Below are 20,131 nucleotides of genomic sequence, written 5' to 3'. Positions count from 1 at the left end.
CATTCAGCTCAGATTCAAAAGCAACAGTTATGACCCATGTGGCCCCCCTCAAGTCACTGATTGGTTACTGCCTGGTAACCAATCAGTGGAAACCAAGGAAGTAGTGTTCTGGCTATTATGTTAGACATTCAGTCACTCCAGCCTTTATACATTACATTTTTGGCTAACTAACTATTGAATTTTATTTTTTATTTTTTTATTTTATCCAATTTTTATTTTTGTATTGAACAATTCCTTTAAAGCTGGTTAGGCATAATAGACATAATCCAAAACCCACCAGAAAGGTGCTGATACTGCAACATTTAAATACACACGCTTGTATTTTGGTTAGGGATGCACCAAATCCTGCATTTGGTTCGGGTTAGGCCTTTTTCAGCAGGATTCGGATTTGGCCGAATCCTTCTGCCTGGCAGAACCGAATCTGAATCCTAATTTGCATATGCAAATTAGGGGTGGGAAGGGAAATTGCGTGACTTTTTGTCACAAAACAAGGAAGTTAATTTTTTCTCCTTCCCACCCCTAATTTGCATATGCAAATTAGGAGTCAGATTCGGTTCGGTATTCAGCCGAATCTTTTGCGAAGGATTCGGGGGTTCGGCCGAATCCAAAATAGTAGATTCGGTGCATTCCTACTTTGTCATGTGACTGAGATATTATATTTCACGTTCCTTACTGGATCTCCAGTAGGAAATAAAAAATGGGCAGATAAAGAAGATCAGAACTAAAGCACTGTCAAGGTAATGTGTAGTTTAAAGACTAATAAAAATTTTTTATCCTTAAGGCCAGAAGGGTTCAACACACATGGAGTCTCTCCTCCGGGGAAAAGTACCAGGCTGTTCCTATAAATACACTGAAATGCCAGCAGCATGATTTATAAGAGAATGGTCTGTTCCAAGCGTGACTTTCTCAGTCTTTAATATTAAATAAAAATGAACATTAAGCTTGTGTTGTTATTGCCAATGTGGCCAGCGATGCGATGCAGCCCTCTTTGGCAGCAAAGGATTTTGGGAGTAACAACTGAACCCAGAGCAGATGCTTCTGTAACAAATTAGAGGCAAAACTGGTCACATGACACGTCCTTCCGTCGCTGGATCCAGAGTATTTGGAATCCCATTAAGTATGGAGATGGAGTCCGTCACTGTGCTCCTCTGCTTCACATTTTGCAGGACATGTTGGGTGGGGTGTCCATGCCTCGGGAAGGGAACGCAGTGCAACTTGCACCCTGTTTAGGAGCTGCAGCTCAGCTTAGAGTCAGAGATGAGGAGTTGAGCAGGGTGTTCCTTGCCTGAGATGGGCTTGGGAGTCTCTCCTGCTGGGGAATTGCTCTTTCTCACACCACTGTTATGAAACAAAATGACACCAGTAAGGAACCAGAATCTCAAAAATGCTGGCAGGTAAGTGTATGATATAGAGGGAGTGTTGGCACGGGAAGTGCTGAGCAATATACAGTCATAACAAGTTAGACGTGTGACTTGGCAGAACTTATGAAGACCCCATTGTGCCCTACCTGAGTATAAGAGTATTGTTACACAAGGCAATACCATTGGCATTACATTTAAGGCCTAATTTACAAAGTGAGTGGCAGTGCAAAGTGCAACAACAGGGGCAAACCACTTACCACATAGACACAGAACTCTGCACTCAAGAATGTGTCATTCAGATGAGCAAGCTATGGCGCATCAAGTGGAGCAGGATGCAGTGGGGCCTCCTTATAGTGTTGAGACCTGCATTGGACTTAAAGGAGAACTAAACACTAAGAATGAATATGGCTAAAAATGACATATTTTATATATTGATCTTATTGCACCAGCCTAAAGTTTCAGCTTGTCAATAGCAACAATGATCCAGGACTTCAAACTTGTCACAGGGGGTCACCATCTTGGAAAGTGTCTGCGACACTCACATGCTCAGTGGGCTCTGAGCAGCTGCTGAGAAGCTAAGCTTAGGGGTCCTCACTAATTATCCAGCAGAAAATGAGGTTGGTATGTAATATAAACTGATACTACAGGGCTGATTATTAAATTCTGATTCTAATTGCACTGATTTCTGTGCTACCATGTAGTAATTATCTGTATTAACTACTTATACTGACATTTTTTATTCTATGTTTACTATATATTGTGAGTGGGTCCCTAAGCTCAGTAAGTGACAGCAGCACAGAGCATGTGCAGTGAATCAGCAGAAAATAATATGGGGAGCTACTGGGGCATCTTTGGAGACACAGATCTTTACTGCTAAAGGGCTGTGGTTGCCTTGGGCTGGTACAGAAGCCCAAAACATAATGTACAACATTTATAGCTACTTCTTTAGTTAAGCTTTAGTTCTCCTTTAAAGCAAGGTACAAAGTGCAGGCTGCATTGAATCCTGGATGCAAGTCTTCTGTAACAGCGGTAAGTGTGATGATTTGATAAATAACCCATTAATATTGACAGCCAGATATAGTTCTGGAGCATTTACTTAACCCTTTACCTGCCTCAGATTGTAATTTTGACATATGATGCTCCATGTTTTGTCTGCCAACACATTGCAGGACTAAAAATAAAAATAAATAAACACTTTGCTAGATTATCTTTGGGCAGTTCACTGTCGTGCTATACTTCTGGCACATCCATTGACTATAAAGGGTAATGATCATGATTCCCTGAGTTGGGGATGTGCATTTGCTGAAATGCAGGAGAATAACCTGTTGCACAATTCCTCATAGCCAAGCAACGTCCATGCCATCTCTTTGCATAGCGTTCTGTTTACTCAGCATTAACGTCTATAAATTCTTCCATTTACAATTCTGTTTTTACAATGCAGATTTATGACCGCTTTATGCTGTGAGTAGTAGCACAGAGGGTATAACTGCGCTGTCGTCATTCTCTCCAGCGAAGGGCGTGTGAAATGTTGGTGTGATCATCATTACCATCATGATGCAAGGCATTCTATAATGGCAATTGGTAATACTCGGTTATCTTGCTTCTTTAAGGACAGCACTCACAGCATTATAAAACGTATTATTTTTGGCAGCCCTGCTTTTAAAACGAATTCAAGTGACTGCTATGACTGGTCTTAAAAGAGAACTAAAACTTAGATATTACTGTGGCTAAAAATGCCATATTTTATATAGTAAACTTATTTCACCAGCCTAAAGTTTCAGCTTGTCAATAGCAGCAATGATCCAGGACTTCAAACTTGTCACAGGGCGTCACCATCTTGGAAAGTGTCTGTGACACTCACATGCTCAGTGGGCTCTGAGCAGCTGTTGAGAAGCTAAGCTTAGGGGTCGTCACTAATTATCCAGCAGATAATGAGGTTGGTCTGTAATATAAGCTGATGCTACAGGGCTGATTACAGGTATAGGATCCCTTATCCGGAAACCCGATATCCAGAAAGCTCCGAATTACGGAATGCCTGTCTCCCACAGACTCCATTTTATCCAAATAATCCAAATTTTTAAAAATCGATTTCCTTTTTCTCTGTAATAATAAAACCGTAGCTTGTACTTGATCCCAACTAAGATATAATTAATCCTTATTGGATGCACAACCAGCCTATTGGGTTTATTTAATGTTTAAATTAATTTCTAGTAGACATAAGGCATGAAGACCCAAATTACGGAAAGATCCGTTATCCGGAAAACCCCAGGTCCCGAGCATTCTGGATAACAGGTCCCATAACTGTATTAAATTCTGATGCTAATTGCACTGGTTTCTGTGCTGCCAAGTAGTAATTATCTGCAGGGCCAGAACTAGGGGTAGGCAAAAAATGCAGCTGTCTAGGGTGCAATAATAGGGGGCGCTGGGCAGCTACATCTAAAATTGTCTTCTGTCTACCCCTAGTCCGCAACTCTCAGTCGTACTCCCTCCATCTCTGACCCTCCTTCCCCTCCCCTCCATCCCTAAACCCTGCACCCCTCCGTCACTCACCCCTCCCTCCATCGCTTGCCGGCAAAGTTGACTAGGGTGACTGGCCAGCCTGGCCCTGATTATCTGTATTGATTACTAATCAGCCTTCAGTATATTGTGCATTGATCCCTAAGCTCAGTAAGTGACAGCAGCACAGAGCATGTGCAGTGAATCAGCAGAAAAGAAGATGGGGAGCTACTGGGGCATCTTTGGAGACACAGATCTTCACTGCTAAAGGGCTGTGGTTGTCGTGGGCTGGTACAGAAGCCCATAACACAATGTACAACATTGCTAGCTATTTCTTTAGTTCTCCTTTAAGACAATCATGACTTTTGACAGCTGTATAGCCTTTATTTATAATCCTTTATATATAATACCTATGTGCTTACTAACTAGCCTGTTTTCTTCCAGAATATAAAAGGGATATAAATTATATTCCTCTTTTGATACTAAATGCGCTAAATTACATTTTTCCAATGTGAAGTAAATGATATGCAGAGATATTGTGGCAAATTATTGCCAGCCTGCAGAATTGTACTATTGAGACTGAATAAACCATGAGTCTACAGTCTCCCTGATTCAAGAGATTACTGTACATAGGAAAGTGCTCTTTGGAGCAGCCATGAGTAATGTTTGACAAACAAGAGTGAGTGAACATTCAGGAGACAACGCATATCTCCTGCTGCTCCATTTAATGCAGATACACTGATTGACTTGGCAGAGATAACCAAATCACTTCTTTGTGTTCTCTCTGCAAACCTACAGTAGTTCTAGATCTCTCACTCTTTCCATGTTTCCACAAGACATAAAGTAACATTGTGCAGTTCCCCAGCCCCCCCAGGTCATACAATGCCTGCGTTATTTTCAGCTCAGCAGCCTAACGTTCCCTTATGTGTGCTGCCGTGCTCTGTTTGCTGAGCAATTTCCAACTGTATCTGGCTCAGGACCAGGTATTTCAGTTTAGTATGTCCTTTTCACCCCCTAAAAACCTCTAATTATTTATAAGCATCAGCTCCTGGAAAATCCTGTTTTTATTAAACTAAGGGGAAGATTTATCTAGGGTCGAAGTGAAAATTTGAATTTTCTAATTCTAACTTTGAATTTTCTAGTTTTTTTTATGGCCAAAACTGTGAAATTCGACTAGGGAATTGTTAAAATTCGATTTGAGTTTTTATTAAAATTATAATTTGATTTTAGAGATTTATCATACACTGGCCCTTTAAGAGCTTGAATTTGACTATTCGCCACCTAAAACCTGCCGAATTGCTGTTTTAGCCTATGGAAAACGTCCTTGAATCCATTTGGAGTTGTTTGCAGCCTTCCAGAAAAAACTCGAATTGAGGTTGAAAAACTCGAATTGAATTCGATTCGAGTTTTTGGGGTCAATCCTATTTGCCCGACTTTTAAAAATTAAATTTTTTCAATAAAATTCGATTGGTCAAATTTTGAGTTCATTGGTGTTTATGGGAGTTTTAAAAACTCGACCCTTGATAAATCTGCCTCTAAGGGTCGAATTGAAAATTGGAATTGGAATTTTCGTTTTTTTTCGTGGTCAAAACTGTCAAATTCTAATTAGATTTTCAAGATTTATCATAATCTGGCCCTTTAAGAATTCATATTCGACTATTCGCCCCCTACAACCTGCCGCATTGCTGTTTAAGTCAATGGCAGAGTTCCAGCGATCAATTTGGAGATGTTTGCAGCCCTCCTGACATTCGAGTTTCTTTTCGGAGAAAAAACTCGAATCAAGTTTGATCGAATTTGAATCAAATTCGATTGGAGTTTTCAGGTTGTTTAAATTCGTCCTAGCTTTATTAATTTTGATTTTATTAATACATATTGACTAGTTGAATTTATGGGAGTTTAAAAAACTCACATGAATTCGAAATTCGACCCTTGACAGATGTGCCTCTAAATGTTGTGTGAGGGTTGTGCAGAAGAGTGACAATGTGATGGATAGACCAGAAGAAACCCAGTGCAAACAATTGCTTCTGACACAAACTAAATTATATCAAATTATCTAGGGATGTCCTACCATGCTAATGTTGAACTAGGAATCCCATAAACCCCTGAGAACTGAGGGCTGGGAATCACCATTCATCAACAGCTGGAGGGCTGAAAGCTGAACCTGAAAATCCCTAAAGATGGTCAGACATGAACTTATATGGTTATTCAGTGTGGCCAACCTCATTGCTGAACCACTGTCATATGTATTTGCTGTAATGTGACAGATTGAAATGACCAATAATGATTCCAGTGGATATTCAGTGAATCCAGTGTTTATATGGAAGGTCACAACAATCCACAACAACAATGTAGATCCTCTTGAGATCAACTCATGAGGATCTTAGAGCAGCTTGTTACTTTTTGGCCATTGTTGGGCAAGTTGTAACATTTCGTTTGGTTAGATAACCCAGTCACTTTGGATACTTTAAAAAGAATTTCTTCATCCATAGATTCATTAACCAAAACAAGGATTTGTGTCTGTGTGTTGCACTTTGTCCTAATGCAATTGGTCCTCCTTATTTATTCTTTATAGTTTTTTTTCAATTATTTGCCTTTTGACTTCTGACTCTTTCCAGCTTTCAAAATGGGAGTTACTGACCCAATCGAAAGACAACTACTCTGTAAGGCTACACATGTATTGTTATTGCTACTTTTTATTAATCACCTTTCTATTCAGGCCTCTCCTATTCATTTTCCAGTCTCTTATTGAAATCAATGCATGGTTGCTAGGGTAATTTAGAACCTAGCGACCCTATTGCTGAAATGGCAAACTGGAGAGCCGCTGAATAAAAAGCTAAATAAACTCATCAACCACAAATAATAAAAAATGAAAACCAATTGCAAGCTGTCTCAGAATATCACTCTCTACATCATACTAAGAGGTTATTTAAAGGCGAAAAACACTTTTGAGTGTTGCCTGGTCAACAAGCAGATCTTTACTCATTTGTCTGGATAAGTGGTAAGTCAAATTGGACTGATTAGATTGACGGTTCCTTTGACCAATGTTCAAACCCCATGGAGGGTAATAGCTGTGCGCATTCACAGCCTGCTACAGTCCACAGCTCTTGAGATTTTCCACTCCATTAATTTCTAACTGATCCACAATTATATACCAATCAGGTAATTAAATATTTGGTATCTATAAGTGGGTCATTTCACACCAATATCTGAGCCCTACAGGGTAACAGACACGTTGAACTGACAGCTCTACTGTTTGTACAACTATTTCTTATACACCTGTGCACACAGCCAAACAAAGACTTCACAAGGTAGATATTTGGTAATTAGTCTTTATAATAAGCAGCTCCTCATACCTGTCTCGGATTTGCAGCAGGAAACCCCATCTTTCAAGAAACTGCCAGGCTTCTCATGCTGACAGAACACAGCCCGGCACCACTGGCACTGCTTTCTTCTGCAGCAGCTGAAAAACACAAAGTAACAGTGAGTCAAAGAGTTTACCTATTCATTTACTGTATTCTATTACAGGTACAGGTATGAGACCTGTCCATCCAGAATGCTCGAGACCTGGGGTTTTCCGGATAATGGATCTTTCCGTAATTTGCATCTTCACACCTTAAGTCTACTAGAAAATCATGTAAACATTAAATAAACCCAATAGGCTGGTTTTGCTTCCAATAAGGATTAAGTATATCTTAGTTTGGATCAAGTACAAGCTACTGTTTTATTTTTACCGAGAAAAAGGGGGAGATGGCCTTCAGAGCTTTCTGGATAACAGATCCCTGTATTAGGTTTTTACCTATCCATTAATAGTACTGTATTATTAGGCTAGGAATGTTCTTGTTCATAGTTCAACAGGCATTGTTTTGGTTCCCATTCTACTAGACTGAGAAAAGTCTAGTGACATTCTTCCTGTGAAAAGTTGCAGCAACAACAGCCAGAAAATAATCCATGTGCCATAAACGACAGGTTAGAGGCACATTTATCAAAGGTCAAATTTCGAGTTCATGTGAGTTTTTAAAAACTCCCATAAACTCCCATGAACTCAAAATTCGAACTCGAAGTGGGAAAAACGTAGAATCCTACGATTTGAATGTGCTATTACTTCGATTCGTACTATTGACCTATTTGATCGAAAATGGACCTATTCGGCCAAAAAAAAAACTTTGATTTAATTTCGGTTGGTCTTTTTGAATTTGAATTTAGAAGTTTTTCAAATTTGAAATTCGACCCTTGATAAATCTGCCCCGAAATGTATTAGAAAAATTAAATTTTTCAAACTTGGGGGAATCGAATTCGAGTTTTAAAAACTTTTTCTCTGAAAAAAACTTGAATGCCAGGAAGGCTGCAAACAACTCCAAATTGATCCCAGGACGTCTCCCTTTGACTTAAACAGCAATTCAGCAGGTTTTAGGTGGCGAATAGTCGAATTCGAGTTCTTAAAGGGCCAGTGTATTATAATTCTCAAAAATCTAATTAGAATTTTTTAAAAAAAACTTGAATCGAATTTTAACAATTCCCTAGTCGTTTTGGCAATAAAAAAATCGAAAATTTGACTTAGAGAATTTGAAATAGTACAGGTATTGGGACCCATTATGCAGGGATTTGAAACTTTCTGGATAACGGGTACATGGATAATGGATCCCATACCTGTAGTAAAATATTAGGGGTAGGGATGCACTGATCCACTATTTTGGATTCGGCCGAATCCCGAACTGAATCTGAATCCTAATTTGCACATGCAAATTAGGGGCAGGGAAGGAAAATGTGGAAAAAATTGGTTTACTTCCTTGTTTTTTGTAACAAAAAGTCACATAAAAAACCCGCCCTCCCCATATGCAAATTAGGATTCGGATTCGGTTCGGCCAGGCACAAGTATTCGGCCGATCCGAATCCTGCTGAAAAAGGGCGAATCCCGAACCGAATCCTGGATTAGGTGCATCCCTAATTAGGGGCCATAGACTTTTACCCAGGGCACAAGTGCTAGAGCAATAAGGGTAATGCTGCACTTTAGGGTGGATTAAAAATCTGTTGTGAAAAGCAGACTGCAGCATCAGGAGGCAGAGGCAAGTCCTTATGGCAGGTCCTTGCAGTTTGTGCTTTTTGCTCGCTCCTCTTGGATAGAGATTGCTGCCTAATGCAGACAGCGCTCTATTCATGGGGCTGCAGGTTTGTATTCTCCAAAATACAGCACAGCAGCAATTTGTAAAAAGAAGAATGAGTGTGAAAAGTATAATGCAGCGTAAAAAGTGAGAAAAATGCCCAATTGCTTTTTTTGGCACCTTGTATACAACTTTCTGTTATGTAAATGACCCCTGTTATCTACCAAATATATTTTCAAACATTTTCCCTGTAGAACTACACTGCATTATAGTCTTCCTTTAGACACAGAACTTGGTAAAGAACACGATGACGCCAATAATGAAGGGAAAAACATGGCAGCCAGAGAAAAGGTACCGGTAAGACACTTACTGTATTAACATGCAAGTTCCAATAAGGACGGCTGTTGCAACAATAGACACCACCACCAGAGCGGTGATTGTTTGTTTCTTATTATTGGCCGCTACCACCGCTAAGAGGTCGGCATGTTCACAGCGGGTACCAACAAACCCTGGCTGGCATCTGAAAACAGAGAAACAAACAGTTCATCAGGTTTCTATCTGCTGGACACTGCTTCCTTGTGTATAAATAATGTCTTAAACGGGAAACTAAAATTGTTTCATTATTATTATTATTATATCATCATCAGAAGAATGAAATCTGGGAGGCATCTCCTTTCAGTGACTTAGAGGAAACTGTCATGATAAACAACTTTTGTACAGTGCTGTGGAATATGTTGGCACTTTATACATACAGGGGTGGTTCGCCTTTTAGTATGTTATAGAATACTAAGCAACTTTTCAGTTGGTCTTCATTATTTTTTTTTTATAGTTTTTGAATTATTTGCCTTCTGCTTCTGACTCTTTCTAACTTTCAAATGGGGTCACTGACCCCATCTAAAAAACAAAGGCACCGTAAGGCTATAAAAGTATTGTTTTATTACTTATGTTTCTATTAAGGCCCTCTCTATTTATATTCCAGTCTCTTATTCAAAGCAGTGCATGGTTGCTAGGGTAATTTAGACCCCAGCAACCAGACTGCTGAAACTGCAAACTGGAGAGCTGCTGTAAAATAAAAGTTTTAAAACTCAAAAAACACAAATAATAAAAAATTAAAAACAATTGCAATTTGTCTCAGAAAATCACTCTCTACATCACACAAAAAAAACTAACTCAAAGATGAACATCCCAAGGTGGGTTCTTTTCTATTAGTGTCGTTCTGACTACTGAATTGGTGCTACTGTTTGCGGTTGAGTGAGTGTTTGTAACCCAATATTAAAGGCTGACTCCACCTTAAAGTAGAATCCCCATTAATGAGTGGATGTTACTTTTACTATCTCCAGAGTCAACACGTTTAAGCAGAAGCGTGACTTTTTATGAGCAGTCCTGGCTCTGTGAGGGCGAGACTCCTTTCTGGTACACGTGACACCTCTCCAACATCTCAGAATACCGTGCAATGAATAAGGCTGATGTGAATATACTGATTATTTACAGTTAACACTCCGTCTCTTTGCATGAGGACGCATGCCCATTTCTGCGTATAAGCAGTACACTGGCACCTTGTTACAAATGGAGGCACATTCATCAAGCGTCGAATAACAAACTCATTTGAGTTTTTTTTTTAAAACTCCCATAAACTCAAAATCTAAATTTATTATTAAAATCTACTTTTTAAAACTCAGATGAATCGACCTGAAAACTCGAATCAAATTAGGTTTGAATTAGAAGAACTCAAATCGAATAAAAAAAAACTTGGTTCGAGTTTTTTTTTAAAATGTCAGGAAGGCTGCAAACAGCACCAAATGATCCCTGGACCTCTCCCATTGACTTATACAGCAATTCGGCATGTTTAAGGTGGCGAATAGTCGAATTCGAGTTCTTAACTCGAAGGGCCAGAGTATGATAAACCTCAAATTCTAGTTAAAACTCGAATCGAGTTTGGATAATTCACAATTCGAATTTGAGAGTTTTGACCGAAATAAAAAAAGATTCGGAAATACGAATTTGAATTTTCACTTCGACCCTTAATACTTTTTGCTCTAAATCAATATTTGTGAAATTTTACATTTTTAAGGTGATTTTGAGACTGAACTACATTAGTTTTCTTGACCTTTGATAAATGAAATGCTGAGAGGTTTATGTCTATGTCTTATGGAAAATACAATTGGTTAGTCAAATAAAATGTACAGTTCTTATGTTTTCAGGGTGACGACCTTAAAGTTCTCGGGCCTGCTGTGGGTGCGTCTCTGTGGACACTAAGGGGAACCCTGTTGCAGAAGACTTATAAGGAACTTTTGTACGAAGAGTTATAAGGGAAACTTACACACAGGCTGGTAGATCTTCTTGCACTATGAACCTGCATGTTCCATGGAAGCAGAAATCCATGTGAGAGTCAGGGCAATCATTAAAGTGAGATCTCACGGCAGCTGCTACTGGAGGATCTGTTAAGATAGAAAATACAGGAGTTTAAAATAACAAAAACTACCATGTTACTAGTCTATATTATTACTATATGCAATCATTATTAAACCAGTTTTGCAATAGGTCATATATACATATAATGTAATTACAGGTGGAGAGTTTCATACAGGGATTGTAACTCACAGCAGCCAGTAGGAAGAAGCAACTGACATTGCCCAGATAGATTTTCAATCCTAGGTCTGTTTTGTATACATTTTATGTTGGGCATGCAAAAAGTCTGGAATGAGGACTAAACATAGCATTAATGATATGCATACATTTTTCCACAGCAGCAATTGGTATCTTTAAGCAGTTAAGCACAAAAATCAGACCAGTCTCTGGGTAGGCAGTGATGGGGCTAAATATTTGCATTTGTAGCTGATGTTTAATTGAACATTAGAGATGGGCACAAATTCGGGCATAGATCTGCCAAAATAAATTAAATAATTAAAAATCTCTCCATATGGCAGGTCTAAGCTTAGGATTCCTAACATTTAACAATCCTGGGATATGCAATATGGAATTTTAAGTGTACAACTCTATCATTTCCCCATAAAGAATGACCATTATCTGTATAATATTAGGGGGAGGTCTCCTCTTCTCTATCACTATCACAAGAATAAAGCCCCATACTCACTTTTATATATATATATATATATATATATATATATATATATATATATATATATATATATATAGATATAGATATATATATATATATTTACTTTAGGCACACAAATGTGGAATAACACCCACAGCTGCCGGTCCATGGTTAACCTTACCAACATTAAAGGCATCTTAAAGTGATTCCGTCACAGGAGAAAAAAAAATTATTTTCAAACCACATCAATTAATAGTGCTGCTCCAGCAGAATTCTGCACTGAAATACGTTTTTCAAAAGGACAAACTGATTTTTTTTATATTTAATTTTGAAACCTGACGTAGGGCTAAACATGCTTTTGGTTTCCCGGGTGCCTTCAGTCATGTGAATTGTGCTCTGATAAACTTCAGTCACTCTTTACTGCTGAGCTGCAAGTTGGAGTGATATCACCTCCCTGCCATTCCCCCTCAGCAGCCTAACAACAGAACAATGGGAAGATAATCAGAAAACAGCTCCCTAACACAAGGTAACAGCTCCCTGGTAGATATGAGAATAGAACTGAATAGTGAAAATCCAAGTCCCACTGCGGCTCCTTCGGTCACACTAAAGGTGGCAATAGACAATATCTTTCCAGCGTCCATTGGTCGCAGGACAGATTGTTTGTTTTCACTACTAACTATTAGCTGCCTACACACCAATATTACAAGTAATAAAAACAGACTTGTTGGTTCAGGAATAAATTTTTATATAGTAGAGTAAATTATCTGTAATGTAAACAATGGAATTTAGAAATAAAAACTACACAATAAAAATCACAACAGAATCCCTCTGGAAAGTAGCAATGATTTATACTTTGAAATGAAAATTACCCACTGCAAAACAGGTGTTTCTCAAAAATACATTCATAACAGCCATCTCCTTTGCTTTGATAGTCAAATTAACAAGCTGTACTATTGGCAAATGGGCATTTGTCACCACCAGTCGTAGGCTTGGCAATGCAGTAAGAGTAAAGTAATAAGGCACAGAGCCAGTGGATTTGCTTGTTGCCGAGGCACAAACACAAGGGGAAATGTGATACTATACTAGTTGAGATAAGGATGATGCCAAAGCTACAGAGTAGTGGAGGGTAAGAGGACACCTGAATTATATACCTGGAAATTCCCAGTTATCCTATGAGGGTACTAATATGGCCACACACCTCCACTGCTCAAAGACCTGGCCAAAATCTCCCCATTAGTAGAATGGGACATAACCAGCTCCTGTGCTTTTCTATTCACATCGCTTGCACTAGCATTTTGTCCACACTTTAAGCATACACATCACATTTTTATGATAGGTGAAAGTAGGAGTTCTGCACCATAGTCATTAGGCCTATGTTATGCGTAAAGATGTTATTTTAGTCTAATAAGAAACCAGGCTGTACATTTTTAAACTGAATGTGCTTTTGAAGGATTTGCCAAATAATTAAACAACCAGTTAAAAGTTCATGGCAATTATATTTAGCTGAAAGACGTGACTTGCCCTTTTAATAGGCATTGCCTTTTAAAAGGGACACAGACAAGAATCTGTGTACTCCAAGGAATGATGATGGGAAAAATTGTTATGCGTTGTAATACATGGATCATTTTATGGCGACATGTATCTATTAAATATATGCTCAGGGTGTAATTAGAGGCTATGTAGACCCCCCCCCCCCACTCCACAAATGCATTCATTCAGCCCAGGCCACAGTTATCCAGTCCTATAGAAAATGATCGGCTGAGCACTGGGTGCTGCAAATACTCCACACGTTGATTGTGCCTATTTTATGTATTTACTATTTAATGTATTGATGTAAACATGTATTTTTACAGCGCCAACATATTTTGCAATGTCAGGCATTCATCCAAGCATTCTACACCAAAGGACCCTGCAGCAACCGCAGGGTCTGCCATCTCTATAGTCACACCCCTACAGCCATCAGTCAATGGCTACTCCCTGACGTGTGTCCTTGCTTTCTTGTGCCAAGGATTTAGTGGTGTGTACTTGCCAGCAAGTTTTACATTACAGCTTTAGGTATACAGTAAATGTTTTAATACCGGGCCATGGTTGCACAGTCATGTAATCACTATTTATCAGGTTACGCATTCCATTCATATGTGGCATTCACAGATATACTGTTTGCACAATGATTAAGAACCTGCCTTGATGGCTTCTGAAGCACTGTCCATGAACATCGAGGCCTACAGAGTATAACCACGGCTCATCCATGGAAATGTCAGAGAGACAGATGACAAATAGAAAGGGATTTAACGTATATGCTCATGAACAGAGGGTGTTATGGCAGAATGGGAGAGTCAGACAAAGCTAAAGCTGGGCAGAGGTTACAGTGCTACGCACCAAAGATAAGAAGTCACGTACCATACGGAGCTATGTATGTCAGAATCAATCAGGAGACTTAAAGGTTAATCTTGCCTGCGGTGGCTGCCGGCACATTATGTGTACCAAGTGGAATTTGCTAAACAGCTTAAGGAGTAATTCTCTAATAAAATGATAAGTGTTTTAAAATGACTGAATTATGCACAAACGTATTTAAATGAAAGGAAACGCACAGATAATTTACATCCTAACTATATCTGTGACATATCAAATTGGCCATATCAGTAAATATTTCCCTTTGACATCTTTTCCCGCCATTTTGTGATGTTCTGTGTGTCACTCACTGATCACCTGACAGGAAACAATGCAGGTTCTCACTGTAAAAGGAAGTAGTGCATGACATGGTTCTGGCGGATATAACCTATAATATATGTGTGATATATGTGTGTGTTCTTGGTTTGTGTGTGAACACAGAACCCCACAGAAGCCAGAGGGATGCACTTAAAGGAAAACTATACTTCCAAATGAATACATAAAGGAGAACTTAACCCTCCACCTCCCTCCATCCCCCTCCAAGCTTCCTCCCTGCAGTCATCCTGTCTGCGAACCTGCACTAAATCTGCAGAGTTGCGCAGCGGAGTTTAAAGAGGCCATCTTTCCCTATCTTCTGGTTCTCTTCTGTTAGAGCAGCGACATGGATCCTGAAGGAGCATGCGCAGTACAATCTATGCCCTGAATTGGCTTCTACTGTGCATGTTCCCGCCAGATCCAGTATCGGCAACTGACAGAAGAGGATCAGAAGACAGGCAGTATATGGTGCCTTTGAACTCTGCTGATGCGCAATTCTGCAGATTTATTATAGGTCAGCAGATAAGGAGATCTCTGAGCAGAATAACTCTGGCGGGTAGGGAGCTTGGAAGGGGGGGCAGTGGAGGTGTGGTGAACAAGAGTCTGACGCTGGGTAGGGTTTTATTCTCCTTTAGGCTAAGGTCACACTGGACGATAAGTCGCCCGAGATTTTAGCTTTAAAACGCGCAGAGACCCTTTTTGGAGCGATAGCTGAGAAATAGCATGTAGATAGAGAAGCACAGAAATCTCCCACAAACAAACACACACAAAGAATAGTAGCCGCAATAATATGGAAATTGTGCACAGACGTCAAGCCGCTATGTAACAACGCTACAAGAGGCCGCACCATGACAGACAAAAATCGTATGGACGTAGCGCACAGCACTATGGGATGATAATCGCTTCCTGGTAAAAGTCGCTCTAAACTTTCCTTCTGTACAAAGACGATCGCCTTGTCGCCGCGACTTTCTTTTAAAAATCGCGAGTGGCTTATCGCCCAGTGTGACCTTAAGCAACAGATAGTCGATATCATATTAAGTGGCATATTAAAGAATCTTAAAATACTGGAATACATATTGTCCTTTAACATCGTTTACCTAGACCTTTTGTGATGGTCTATGTCTCTAGGAAGACATATGGGACTAAAAAAAAAAACTTTGTCCATTAATTGGTTCATGTAACCTAAAATGTATAGTTTGTTTGTGTGCACTGTGGATGGACCCTACGACAATTTTCTATTTAGGATTACTTAATGGCACATACTACTAGGGAAGCAAGCAGGACTCAATGTGTTCACTTTTCCTATGCAATAAATGCTATGTTATCATCAGCATCAGCCGGCAGTATCCTTTGCTCACACTGTACATGAGATATGATGTGGAAATACTGCATCATTAGGACAAAGTCTCAGAACTTGTATTTACACAGTAAGGTGAAAAAATGTGTCAACATATGTCAATCAAGTTCAACCTTAAGTCCAAGTGAAACCAGAATAATGTCTAGTTTAACAAACCCCCCCCCCCCCCCGCACAGTATGAGATTAAGGAGCAGGCAAAACTAGTATATTTTGGCACAAACACACACACATTTCACCTGTACAGTGAAACTGAAGTAGCCATAAATTGGGGTTTCCAGGGTACCTAAATACGCAAGAATAGCAGATTGCCCATGCACTGGATTTCAGGCATTTTTGCCCACCACATTCCAGACAAAAAGCCTGAAATTTTCCCAACTACTATCTCATATGAGGGATTTAAAACAAAGACAAAAGCATGCATTTGTAAGGTGGAATCTTGGGGAAAATGCTTTTACAAGATTTCCAACTACTGGGCCAATTTCTAAAACTCTTAAACAACATTTGGAGCATTATGGAAATAATCCAGTTCTATATGCCCCTTAAAGGAGAACAAAACCTGCTTAACATCTTGGTCCCCATTCAGTGTCCTTCCTCTTATCTCCCGTCCCAGACTTCTGTGGACCACCTAAACTGCTCTATTTCTTGTACTTGGTTCTAAAAAGCAAAGTATTGCAGCAGGGTAAGCAGGCACCATGTCACGCTGCAAATCCTGTTCCGACAGGAACATTTGTAGTTGAATCTAGACCTGATTCAACTGTGCATACTCCTACAGCACCTAAATCAGCGTGAGATTGCATTTGTCAAGCCACTGTGCTACTTCCACATGTAGGATCAGCCACACTGTTTGCCTTTATGAAAGCTACCTTTAATAAAGAAAGTAATCTTTACATCCACATTATTTTATGTTACCATTCACTAATATATTTTCACAGGTTTATTTGAATACAGAGCATTACTATAAGTGAAAGCTGCTATGACTAAGGCTTTTAGTGGATCTGAGCAACGCCATCTAGTGGCCAAATTATCATGATTGGTAAATGGTAGAATGTTTGCTGGGTTTTAAGGTGGCCATACACGGGCCGATAAAAGATGGCGACAGACCGAGTCGGCAGCCTATTGGCCCGTGTGTGACGGGCTTCCCCGATCGATATGTCGATCGGACGGGACTACAAATCCCGTTGGATCGCGGCCGCATATGTTCGTTGATGTGGTCCCACGATCCAACCACCCGTTACCCATGGATTGGATCTGATCGTTGGGCCCTAGGGCCCAATCCGATTGTGGGCCCTAGGGCCCAATGAGCGGCTCGGAATGGAGGCAATACGGGTAGTCGGATCACGATATTGCATCAACGAAAAGATGGGACTTTCGGGCAGATAACGATCGGGGAAGCCCGTCGGATGGCCTCACACACAGGCCTATAAGCTGCCGACTCGGTCTGACGGCAGCTTTTATCGGCCCGTGTATGGGGGCCTTTAGACTAACAAAGTGGTGTGCAATATATTGGCACCACTAGTGTTCTAAAGTCTTGCACCTACTCTCACTCCCAATGCTTAGTGCAAAGTGTAGTGCACTGAACAGTAAGGGGCCCCTTCTTATTATCTGCCTTAGCAGGCATAAAGTGTCCCTATGTGAATAATGAATATAAGTTAATATAAGTGAAAAAAACATTCCCCAAAGTGGGGCAAATAATGCTTAAAATGCCTGTTATTCAAAACATATAGCAAATCTATGTGATTACCGCAACATACACAAAGATTTACATAGGTTTTGTGGGGAGTCTAACCACACTATAATCCTGGGAAATGTGCCAATGTTGATGCAATTGCCTTCCATGATAAAAAAAAGCCCTCTATTGGCTGTATTTACAGTATGCTACTGTGCACCAGCTTGGATTGGAACAGGGCCACAAAATATTGGTATTAACCATTGCTGCCAGTGGAAACCACTGGATTAAAACACTTGTTTTGGCACAGCCTAACTGCTGAGTTGTTAATACAGTTAGTAATCAGGTTGTGATGCAAGTTGAAATGTCTCAGTGCCTTGTTCAGAGTATTTCTATAGTTTCTTTTGTTGTTCTTTAGGGTCAGGGAAGTATACAGCCAAGATCTATAAAACAGCATTTTATGGAATTCAATTAGATTTTATAGGTACAATAAGACGGAAGATACTTTATGTGACACAGATCTCACACGGTGACACTGAAATAATGTTATGTTCTAACAGGTCCTGATCTGTTACAAACAGAATTATATAACAACAACATTGGTGTAGCTATTATATCAAACAGCACTTTGTACAGTATACAGTACACAGCTGGCACATTCAGTTGGGGGGGGGGGATTTCCATGCTGATGCCAGGTACCAACTGTCGTACGGAGACAAACAGGAACCTATTACTGATCCTTTTCCAGTACAGCCTCTGCTTGAAACAAAGACAAAAGCTAGCATGATAAAGAGGCGACTGATTTAATTTAATAATATCTGCAAAGGAAATTTACCTGGCAGTAAGCAAAGCTGGCAATTTAAAAGAGGCCGTTACAAAGAGAATTGCAGGTATTTTGAAATTGAGAGGCCGCAAAAGAGTAATAAAAAGGTGAATAAAGTTCTAGTTGCCAGTTTAAAGACATTTCCCAGGCCGAACAAGGCTGATTTCATTGGGGAAAATAAAAGCTGCAACACTGAGGGGCAGATTTATTAAGGGTTGAATTGAAAATTCTAATTCTAATAATTTTTTACGGTCAAAACTGTCAAATTCGACTAGGGAGTTATCAAAATTCGATTCGAGTTTTGTTAAAAATTCTAATTAAATTTTCGAGATTTATCATACTCTGGTTCTTTAAGAATTTGAATCCTTAACACTTAAAACCTGCCGAATTACTGTATAAGTCAATGGGAGAGGTCCAGGGATCAATTTGGTGATGTTTGCAGCCTTCCTGACATTCCAGTTTTTTTCAAAGAAAAAAACTCAAATCAAATATGATCAAATTAAATTAGAATTTTCGGTTTGTTTAAATCTGTCCGATTTAAAACGATTTTATTAATACATTACGCTAAGTTAAATTTAGAATTTATGGGAGTTTAGGGGAGTTTTAAAAAACTCAAATGAATTCGACCCCTGATAAATGTGCCTCCCCGTCATCTATAAATAATGTGCCCATTAGCAACTTCGCTAGAACATGAGCAGCCAGCCGTCAGTGCATTGGCTGCGGCACAGCTTTATTACACAGCTCTCCCTTAAACTGCCTGTTTATTCACTTAAAGGGATACTGTCATCGGAAAACTTGTTTTTTTCAAAACGCATCAGTTAATAGTGCTGATTCTGCACTGCAATCCATTTCTCAAAAGAGCAAACAGATTTTTTTTATATTCAATTTTGAAATCTGACATGGGGCTAGACATTTTGTCAATTTCCCAGCTGCCCCCAGTCATGTGCCTTGTATCCCTTTAAACATCAGTGCGAGAAAACCACCTGGGTTTAAAAAAAAAGCTGCTGATCTGTAAACCTAGTTTTAGCAGTATAAAACTGCAAATATCTTAGAAACCATTCAAAAAGAAAATGAATATTGCCAGTGTTCTCAGAGTAAGTGTAAGTCAATGCCTTCTTTTGATTTAGATCCCTTCTTTTGATCCCCTTCAACTAAATCCTATCATTTAACTTTTAAAAAAGGCAGTATAATAAAAGCTAAAAGGCCCTTGTGTACCTTCTGTGTATAAATATGCCAAAGCTAGAGACAGAAATGCAGCCAGAGCTGATAGTAATCTGGCATTTTCATAAAGACTCAGGCACCTTTGCCAAAGTCCATAAAGAAGCATTCTAGGAAATGTCTGCTGCTCTGTCTGTGTCTGTGTAAGAGCATAGGGAGAATGTGCATCAAGACTTCATGCCATTTCACCGAATGGACCACTGAATTATTACTGGGCATAAGTAAATCTGGTATAATGTTAATAGACACACATAGACAAACAGAAACCTGTGGTTCATAACCTTTTCTTTAGCTGACCCAAAGTAAGCCGTTGATGTTGGCTCTGTGATCTAAACATGGGTTGGAAT

The 20,131-nt window shown here is 39.5% G+C and overlaps 1 protein-coding gene across 1 annotated transcript in view; it reads right to left on the bottom strand.

The window, feature by feature from the left end:
* Positions 1-898: 898 nt before the first annotated feature.
* The window catches only part of tgfa.S (transforming growth factor alpha S homeolog), a 47,869-nt gene continuing 28,636 nt past the window's right edge, over positions 899-20,131 (bottom strand). Inside the window, exons 3-6 of the mRNA XM_018255178.2 lie at positions 11,277-11,394; positions 9,327-9,476; positions 7,211-7,317; positions 899-1,338 (exon numbers count right to left, since the gene is read on the bottom strand). Of these exons, the coding sequence (XP_018110667.1) occupies positions 1,331-1,338; positions 7,211-7,317; positions 9,327-9,476; positions 11,277-11,394 (383 nt within the window). The 3' untranslated portion in view covers positions 899-1,330. The remainder of the gene's footprint in view (positions 1,339-7,210; positions 7,318-9,326; positions 9,477-11,276; positions 11,395-20,131) is intronic.

Source organism: Xenopus laevis, chromosome 3S (genome assembly GCF_017654675.1).
Source record: "Xenopus laevis strain J_2021 chromosome 3S, Xenopus_laevis_v10.1, whole genome shotgun sequence".
Classification (NCBI taxonomy): domain Eukaryota; kingdom Metazoa; phylum Chordata; class Amphibia; order Anura; family Pipidae; genus Xenopus; species Xenopus laevis.
Note: the sequence above shows the minus strand (reverse complement) of the source record. Positions and strands in the feature narration are given on the sequence as shown.